Genomic DNA, 10,414 nt, shown 5'->3' with positions numbered 1-10,414 from the left:
CATCCACACAGATGATCATTGCAATGATAAGGACGGACGTACAACAAGACAACACAAGGAAAACACAGGGTAAGCTTATGTAATTTAATTCATACATCAACATATATATTAAACAATCCCACACAAGAGAAATTCAACATATGTATCATACAAAAACTATCACTAGACTGACTGTCCGGGCTGTATGATATCTGTGTAGCTACGATGTTCGTGCACCCGGGTGGTGTAGTAACTAGGATACACTCAACAGCTGCCACACGAGGTTAGCCCTATCTGTCCAAAGTACCCCTAAGGACTAGGACCTCCTGTCGTTCCCACACATGACCTACCCTCCTCTACATGAGGACGAGTACTCACGGAACATCAGGATGAAACGACAGCTTAGCATTACCACAGTCATACTTTACCAAATTTCAAAATTTAAACATGAGTCGTTCCTCCCCGGAACGCTCGTTCATATTTCGCATCATTTCATCAGTCTCTATACTCTTCATCATTTATTACCCATCATTTTAATTTCATCGTTATCACAATTTCTAATAACTTTAAATACCGAACGTTCAGTCCTCACTCAGAACAAGGATTGAACACTAAGAACGAGACCGAGAAGTCGCCCGTTCCATATTAGAATAAGACTGAAAGGGTTACTAATATATTTAGGAATAGACCGAGTACAATCATATACCATATGACGAACGTTATTTACCATGTGAATCAGTTGAATGAACTGACTATCGTAAGTTCAAACCAATACTCAAAGAATAAATCGAGTACGGAGGCTCTAGGCCGGATACAATGAATGTAGACACGTCAAGACATTAAAGAACCATATTTAGAATAATTCATATACAGAAACCTAATGTCGGTCAATGACCGAACACAGTAAAGGAGATTCTACTGAAATTGGACGAACGCTGTTTTATCAAGGTTGATAAATTAAAAAAAACGAGTACGAGCGTTCGGTATAAGACCGAGCACCACTCCTTACGAGAGCTTGTGTTGAGACCTATCACTAATTTAAATTATAATAGAAACATCAATAATAATAATTATGATAAGACACATTGGAGACAGTGTTGAGGAATAAGTAAATACACAAATACATGTTTACAATATTTTCAGTTCCACACGTAACACTCAGGTACATCTACTTTTGGCCGAAAGTTCAAACATAGCACTATTACAAGGAGGAGCTCGTCCTCAACTAGAATTCTTCCCAAATGAAAGAATTTCATTTCAAAGAAGTTTAATAAAAACACCGAACGGTCAATGACCGTTCAATGACGAACGTACAATATCATAGGGGAATTCATATTCAGATCTCATTTATATTCAACTCGGTTATCAATACATAATTTCATAACTTTATAAAATTCATATCATACTAAGAAATCATATTTCACATCAACAACCATGTCAATATTCATACTTTATACATACATTCAACCACTCAACAACATACATTCATTATCAACGAACGTGCAAGAACATACAATTAAATTAGATAAGCTTCCCTTACCTGGATACGTGATTGAACGTCCTAAGAATAGGTTTTGGTTCGTCCGACTACAAATCTTTCTACTCTCAACGATCCACAACTCTTCAAACTAAACCAAACAACATGAGATCAAAAATAACTTAGTCTACATGCCCGCATGCAACCAGAACTTGGTTTGCATGTAGCGGAAACAAACGACTAAAGACAGATACACTTACCCGTTCAAACTTGAAACTTGTTCGGTTCAAAATGAAGCTTGGGACGCCGGGAGTGCTTCCACGGTGCCTAAACAGAGATCGGAGTAGAGAAAGGGTGAGTTTTGGTAGAGAGAAGGGGAAGTTTCTAGAGAGAAGGAGGAGAAAATGGAAGGTCAGAGTCTTGGAAAAGAAGGTGCATGCAGCAAGAGTGTGACGTAACTTTCAAAAACTCAGTTTTACTCAAAACGAACGTCCGCTCAGCTACTGACACCTGCACTCCACTATCTAATTTTCAGATTCTCGTTACTTGACATCTGGCGTCCGCTCAGAGGGTTTTGGGTGCGTTTTTAATGTGGTCTGACAGGTGGGGTTTTGGGATGCGTTTTAATGGTTCTGACAAATATTCTCTTTAATTGATTCTAATCATTAGAAACACTTAAATCATTACTTGAATTTTATCATCTACACTTCATATGAAGACATTAATTAATTAATTAAAAACTTAAAAAATTACTTTTATATATATATATATATATATATATATATATATATATATATATATATATATATATATATATATATTTTAAAGATGTTCACGATTTTGCTTAAGAAAAGAAGAAAAAGATGTATTAGGTATTAAAGAATCAAGACTTGGGAGTTCATAAAGGAAGGTGGATGGCCTCTTGTGGTTGTTTTTTTTTTCATTTCACTGTCCAAAGCTAATTTCAACCTTTTCTGGATTACAATTATGGTTGTTCTTTTCTTGAACATCAATGTTCAGTGTTATTCACCTTCACTCTCTTAACAACCAATCAACTTAACCATTTGGATTTTAATATTTTAGGGATTAATTTTATTTTGGAATTACAAACTATTTTAGACTTAATTACTAATTTAATTTCTATATTTAATATTTAATTTGTTTTGATATTATATTTTTTTTACTAAATTTAACTTTTTTTAAAAATTTACATTAGATTCTTATTTTTGTAAAAAAGATTAAATGTGGTCCTTCCACTAAATTAACACTAATGCAATTTAAAATTTTCACAGTTAAAATTTGAATTTTTTGTATATTAAAATTTAGGTTTAACATATATAAAAATAGAATAATTTTTTCCTTATAATATGTCACATGTCAACATAAAAAGGTTTCATAATAAAAAGATGATTCAGATTTTTATATGTAATATATCTAAATTTTTGACACCTGATATTTCAAACATATTAATATTGATTTCATCAAATATAATATTAAATCTTTTTACAAAAATAAATTTCAATTAAATTAAAAATAAATTTAAAAATCAAAACAAATCAAATATATATTATAAAAACAAAAATTTTCAATTAAATTTTTATTTATTTATTGCTAATCTAAAACCCTTCAAATTAATAAATCTGTCCTAAATCAGTACAATAAAGACAAAATTCACATTTTCACAACATAGGAAATACTAAAATGAATCTTGAAAAAGTTATCAAATTCAAATTTTATAAATAAAAAAATATAATTAAAAGAAAATATAGTCCATATTTTCTTCTAATTATATAGATAATTACTTTACATCTATGACATAATATAAAATATATATACCCATTCTTTTCTTCTATTTCTGTTGTGTAAAGGGAGAGATTAAAATAAAATATTATATAATTATTGTTTTTTAATTTGTTAATAATTAAGTTCATTACAATTTTTGTTTTATTAATATTAAATTTTGTATACATCATTTTCAAATATTTCATCTTAGGTGTCAAATGTTCATTTCTCAATTTAATTTTTCAATTAAATGAAACCAAACTGTCTAGCTACCAACTAAAAACCGTTGGCCTTTATATTTGGTACACGTGCAATCATTGTCTGGCTTAATAAAGTCACCCTTCAACTAATATAATTTGACATTAATGATTCATATATAAACAGTAACCTTTTATTTCAGAATTATTGAACTATAAAAATACTATTTTGAAGATATTTTAATCAATATTAATATTGCACAAAGAAACTGGTATTTATACTATTATTATTATTATTAGTGGAATACATGTTTGTCCACTTTTATCTTATAATGATTATAAAATTTAAAAAGTTAAATTAACTAATAAAATAGTTTTACAATAATAAGAATAAAATTGATTGTATGTATATTAAGAAATATTATATTTTTATAAATAATTATAAAAATAAATGTAATTTTTTTATAAATAATTTTTATTTATTTTATAAGTATATTTTATTATAAGTAAATATTTTAGTTTTAAAGGACTACCAAATAAAAAATAGTTAAATTTAAATAAATAAATACTTAAAAGATATAATCAATAAAATAAGTATTTTAATTTTAAAAAATACTATTCAAAAAAGAAAAATATATTCATTATTCCACTCAATCTTCTTCTTCTCTTCTATGTTTAGAGATGGAAAAATACGTCTATTCTTTCTCTTTTGAGCAACTATGCGTCCAAGATTTATCATCGTTCAACGTCACGGTTGTCTATTCTAAATCCATTCTAAATCCGGTCAAAGTCAACATTTGTTATAGTCAAAGTCAACTTACAGAGAATATTGACTGCCCCACACATCACCACGAGCCTTTTACTTATGTGATATTTTATTTTTAAATGAATCTTATGCTAGTCTTTGACTTCATTATCTCAGGTAAGAATTACCTTTCATACTGAAACTTATACATAAAAGTTGTCAACACACTGAATATTACACACTAATAAATTCTAGACATATTACGACAACGACACACTAATATTTTTATATACTAGGATACTAAAACAAACTAGTACAAAGAAATAACCTCGATAGTTTAATGCATTAGACTATCTAAATAAACCAGTTTTTCTTAATTTTAATTAAATTGTGTTTTACGTATAAATTAATTTGTAAAAGTTCTCCTATAAAAGCTTTTATAAAGATTTGTTTAATTTATAGAAAGATTATTTCATATTTCCTTCTTCTATCTTTTAGAAATGCTTACGAAATAATTTAGCCCATTGACATAATGGGTCATGAAAATACTGCTTGAACCTTTTATAAAAAGATTTGAATTGAAACAAACTGGTAGGGAAGAAATGTCATAAAAAGTGTCAATCCACTAGATCTCTGGTAAAACATACCAAAACCATCCACATTTTCCTCAGTTCATCTTTCCATCTTTATGGAAAAACTGCACAACCTGACAAAATCCCCTTGCCCTTGAACATACACATGTGATACTAATTTTTCACATGCAAACAGAAAGATGACAAATTAACTTAATGATGAAAAAACATAACATCACTCTAGAATGCTCTTACAGATGGAGTGGAATATATTGTTAGACAAGGTAGTACTCAGACAGGAGAGCAGCTCCTATGAGAACTGTCAAGAACAGCAAACATATAGCATCTACCATCCCAAAGGATGATTCTGACAAAAAGTAAATTTTGTGACTGCCACTATCCCCTTTAAAACCTCTGACTATCATAGCCTGCAGTATTTTATGTTAAACTATCAGAACACAATCATAACAACAGATTAGTGTTTCCAGGTCAGTCCACAAGATGTCCAGGGAAATTGAATACAGTAACATGCTTGACTAATTTAATAAAAGTATATATTTTCTAAACTCAGCATTGTTAATGAAATCCACATAGAGTTCAAACTATGAAATAAACAAAAGAATACATTTCTAACTGGGTCACTTTTCATATGTGGGAACTGAAGGTAACACCAGTGAAAGCTTGTATCTGAAAAGCCTTCAAAATAGTTTATGAATTTTAAACAAATTCACAGATCAAGAATGAGTTGCAAATATGATAAGGTTGAAGAATTTCAAGGAAACCTAGACAAAGAAGAATACTATGTAAATTTAAGATAAACCTGAGAAATTTGATCTGCATGGCTGAAAATATTTTTGAAGATGCGCCGGAAGTAGTTAAAAAAAACTGCAAAGTCATATAGGGGAAAACAAAAGAATAAGGACAAATGAAGAAATATCTTCAAATAAAAGCCTTAAGTCTAGTGTAAATCTATTGAACATTAACCTAATTAAGAATAGCTTGTCCATTGCAGAACTAAGTTTCCAGTACAAACTATCTATCATATAATATAAAATCCTAATTATACTACATGCAAAAAAATTCCTATTTTGCTATCATACTGTCATTTAAAAGGAGGTACATGTGCCTGTTAGCATTACAGAGAAGAAAGTTCGTTGAGATTATTAAACTGGCATTCGTTATTGTGTTTAGAATAAGACTAGCATAGTTCATTACACTAACATGTCATATAAGGTAAACGTAGCAATTCATGGTATCAATCCAAATATTGACAATTTTTTAAATACTGTCATTTTAATATAACAAAATGGTTGAACAACTGTAATAGATAAACTATGAGTATAAGATCCATGCCACATAACATCAAAATGTAAGTGCTATTCAAAGAAAAGTAAACTTAGTTCATGAATAGGCAGCCAAAGATGACGATTACCAGTATAATTATCCTTATAATCGAAATACACAACAAATGTGTTACGATAAGCACTCCATTGTATCAATTTCTAAAGCCTAGACTACTCATCAGACAGTACTTATACTCGTTCCAGTAACCTTGTGTTTGGAAAGTATATTCTAGAAGAGGGTGTAGAATGTGGGGCTCAACCATGGGGCTTTATGTAGGACTTTAGGAAAATTACATATTTAATTATGCAAACAAACAATTATGTACGACCGGTACAATATTAATTATGCAGACAGTTAAATATTTTTCGTTTTTATTGCTGTGGTAGTGTTGGGAGACAGGGAGGAGTTCAGTAGTTTTCTGGATAAAGATAATCTTTGGGTGTCTAAACTCTGGAATAGCAAGAAACTGGTCATTTCTGTGATTTGGTGCGAGTTAATACTTTTTCTTCTAAAGAATCTAAATGAGTTTTATGCAAAATTATTAACCAAATAATATCCATCACCTAGTTAGCTGGAAAGTCGAGAAATGATTATAAAAAAGAACAACATTTTTTGCATATTTACTTACTATCAATGGTCTCCATAACAGTCAGCTGCTTCCAATTTATCCTACGGGATACAATCCCCAAAGCAATGTTCCGGACCTGCAACAAAACAATATGAATTATGGATTTTAAAGAGTACAGAAAAAGGAAAATGAATGGATTAAGCATAAAAGTTTAAGTTGACGAAATGTCCAATTTTACTTCCATTTGCCAAAGAATTTTTATTAATTCACATATTTATTACTATTATCTACTTGTGTGTTGAAATTGCTAATATCTAGGCCAACCTTGCCACCATAGTATGAAAAATTGCTAATAAACAGTCTTTCTGAAAATTATTTATTGCCTTTGCTAAATCTAATACAAACATCAGTAACAACTGAAAACTTTATTAAAGGAGACATTGTCTCGTTCCTGTTTGGTTGTACTTCAAAATTGTAGAAATCAGGAAGATATCTTGTACCGCTCTGTTTACTTTCCCATAACATCCATAAGTTTGATCCCTCTGAGTTCCTTACTGAACCTCCCAATACCCTAAGTCTCTAACTCTTCTCAATTGAAAAGATACCCCTTTCTCACATCTATTATTTATCGGCAGCATGTCTTACTTCTCTAATCATCTCAGCCCCAATTAATTAAGATAACAGTTTTCTGATTCGTTATTCATAAACAAATACAACATCCAAAACCCTAATTTCTTGCAACAAGATGCAATGTTTATTACAATAATTCAAACACATCACAGCAGCTAGTAAGCAATCAGCAACACTAATTAAAAATAAATAAAAATAAAATAAAATAGACTGCATCAGTAATCAGCAATCAGCAATATCTATCAAAATAGGCACCACACCTGTGCCTGGGCATGGTCGTTTTAGTAATCATGGAAGCATATAAATTTGAAACAATTAAAACAAGCTGTATATTTATCAAATTCAGATGAAAACTATGTTTATCAAATGCATACTGTTGTACGTAAAATCCTTAATCTCCTACCTCATCAAAAACGAGACTGATAAACCTCAATGAGAGTAAAAGTGTAAGCACAATTTCTGACACAGAAACACCGATGTGTCTCAGAGGGAGCATAAACCATCGTAATGCAAATGCTAGTTGTTCGGGTGTGGTAGTTGTGAGGCAGAGACTTGCACTTTGAAATACCTTCCAAAGAAATGCAGACCAAATTCTCAGAAAGTCAGAATCATAAAAATTCTATTGTTTTAGGAAGCTTCCATCAGTAAATGAAAAGAAATGGCAAAAATACAGAGAACAACTTACAGTAAAAGTCAAACATGCAACAGTGCTTGCTACAGATAGGCCTTTCCTGGTAAATGTTAATGGACCTAACTTTGTGATTGTATACGCATAACCTGATAAAGATACAGGAAGATTAGGAAGCCCCATCATTGCAGGGGGTGGCGTTCTCAACTGAACAAGTGCGGGTACACCATCTGAACCTAGCCCTAATGTTATGAATAGTAATCCAGATAGCAAATAAACTCTTCCCAGTTGATCCTACAAGAGAAATTATCAGGAAATTTCTCCAATCAACACATCACTTCAAGATAAAAAAGAAAAAATAAATAAATAGAATAAACAGCCAACAACCAGATAGATTTAACACAACATAAAGGAAAATCCAACTCATTTATGATATGGTAAGAGCTAACTCAAATCATAGATAAGCATTAAGAATAAGAAATGCCATGAGCAATTTAGAATAGAGGAGAGAGGAAAAAGCAATTAACATGATGGTTAAAAAAATAGTGAACATCAAATGAAACACAATGCAAAGCTTTAACTGAGAGATCAAACATCCTTGGACTATTAATTCCAACAGCCCCGAAATTAATGATAAACAACCAACCATAATTAAGCAATGTGAACAATCCATACATATATTAATATGATCCCACTTCCAGAGTTAGATAAGTGAAGGGTTAACAATTATTTACCGTCCAAGCATTTCTAGGTAGAACCCACATTGAAAGCAAAGTCAAGTATATCACTAATCCAAATCGCATAATTATGTGAGACCTTGCAGGTAGAACAACCAGAGCTAAAAGCCATACCTGTGAAATCAGACTGATTGGTCACAAAAACACATAACCCAAGCAGCCAAAACAAACAATTCAAACATTCCAGCTATACAACCCATGTATTAACAACTGTCAAAATATTTGCCGCAATTTATAGCTGATAAGAACTCTGACGTTAAGCATCACAAAGTGAAATAAATCAAACATGTACCAAAAGCAACTTCACTACCAGTCCAATTCTGTGGCTGATCAATACGTAGATGGTAAACGGAATCGGCTCACCCAATGCTTTATTCTTATGTTTCAATTACTGGTTAGTTGTTGCATTTCTCTTTATCAAAAACTATCACAAACTACTGTCAGCAGAAGCCAACCACAGCCACGGTTACATGAACAAACTTTGCGCACATTTGGATTATTTTTAGTCATAAGCTTGAATGCATTTTATTTTGCAAACTGGGTTTTAAAAAGCAACCTTGGTATTGCTTCGAATTGAAACACGGCTAATATAAGTGCGCAAACAAATTTCTAAGAAAAACCAAACCGAGTTTATTGAAAAAACTTTGGCTAGGAGAGGTCAAATGGTAAAGCAAACACAGCCTTAAAATATTTGTATCATGCGGAATAACACTCTCACTTAACTCTCTCAGTTCACAGAATGCATTCACCAATTTCTCTAATAAAACGATGATCATAGCAGTCATCACAAGTTTCATTTTCCCATTCTTATAAAAAAAATATTGCAAACCCAAAACTAAAACACTGGTCAGTTAACATCTACTATGGAATAAATCATCAATTTAGTCCCTAAGTATGACATTTTCTCCTGGATAGTTCTTAAATATTGAATAGCCATCAATCTAGTTCCTCGGTTGATTATTTCATATAAGAGACTAAATTTGAAATGTTTTTCATTACTTAAGAAACTCTGCGACATGACTTCTAGTATTGTAGAGACTACTACTTACATAATTTTATAAGTACAAGGAAGATTATTTAACAAAGAGGATAAAGACCAAATTGTTCGTTTATTTCTTGATAATCAAAACTCAGCAGAAAACATAATAGATAAAAGCACAAGCTTTAAGTGCCGACATTGATAATACATGACTGACCAATTTGACTCGAGGGTCGACAGAGTGAAGAAACGTGGTGGGGTACGCAACAAACTGGCCAATGGGACTGGCTGTGGCGCCGGCGATCAATCTGAAAACTTTGTCGGCGGCGAAAGATCCTACGGGGACCCACTGGGACCAATTTGCTGCCTGAGCATTACCATCACCCTTTGAAGCGCTTGCTCTGACTCTGAGTCTCACGTTCCTGGCCAAAAGGGTTTTCTTCGGCGTGAGGATTGCGGAAGTGCGTTTTGGGAAAAGCACGGAACTTGGTGGCGGGAATGAGACCGAAATGAAGGTGGCATGGTTACAGTTCATGGGTAGGTGAATTGAGAGGCAATTCGGCTCTGAATTGCCTCACGAACTATGCTGCAATCTCCGTGGCGTTGTAATCATGCGACGTTTCAGAATTCGATCGAGTGGTTGAAATGTTGATAACAACTTAACCCAATGGGTAGCACTCACTGGTTTGTGTTCACTGTCACATTGAGCACACCATGAAAATGGAAATTATGGACTATCTTCCAGGTGATAAAGATCGACAGTTCTTATTATCAGC

At 32.0% G+C, this 10,414-nt stretch overlaps 1 protein-coding gene across 2 annotated transcripts; it reads right to left on the bottom strand.

Annotated features, from left to right (window-relative positions):
• Positions 1-4,785: 4,785 nt before the first annotated feature.
• On the bottom strand, positions 4,786-10,414 carry ABCI12 (cobalt ion transmembrane transporter). Of its 2 annotated transcripts, XM_047306480.2 has the most exons (7): positions 9,856-10,414; positions 8,657-8,773; positions 7,980-8,216; positions 7,698-7,862; positions 6,725-6,800; positions 5,573-5,637; positions 4,786-5,180 (listed from the first exon to the last, which is right to left on the bottom strand). In XM_047306480.2, exons 1-7 carry the CDS (start codon positions 10,171-10,173, stop codon positions 5,028-5,030), a joined length of 1,131 nt encoding a protein of 376 aa, XP_047162436.1. In that variant the 5' UTR covers positions 10,174-10,414; the 3' UTR covers positions 4,786-5,027. The 2 variants fall into 2 exon arrangements, with proteins under 2 accessions (XP_047162436.1, XP_047162443.1); XM_047306487.2 differs by lacking the exon at positions 5,573-5,637.

The sequence above is a fragment of the Vigna umbellata genome, chromosome 5 (assembly GCF_029865625.1).
Source record: "Vigna umbellata cultivar VRB3 chromosome 5, Vumbellata_1.0, whole genome shotgun sequence".
Taxonomy (NCBI): Eukaryota; Viridiplantae; Streptophyta; class Magnoliopsida; order Fabales; family Fabaceae; genus Vigna; species Vigna umbellata.
Note: the sequence above shows the minus strand (reverse complement) of the source record. Positions and strands in the feature narration are given on the sequence as shown.

Coding starts and splice junctions, on each gene's coding strand:
- ABCI12 (XM_047306480.2), bottom strand. CDS start 10,173: ATGAACTGTAACCATGCCACCTTCATTTCGGTCTCATTCCCGCCACCA. Junction 8,774..9,855: donor TCGACCCTCGAGTCAAATTG/GTCAGTCATGTA, acceptor CTGATTTCACAG/GTATGGCTTTTAGCTCTGGT. Junction 7,863..7,979: donor TTGCATGTTTGACTTTTACT/GTAAGTTGTTCT, acceptor TTTCTTTGGAAG/GTATTTCAAAGTGCAAGTCT.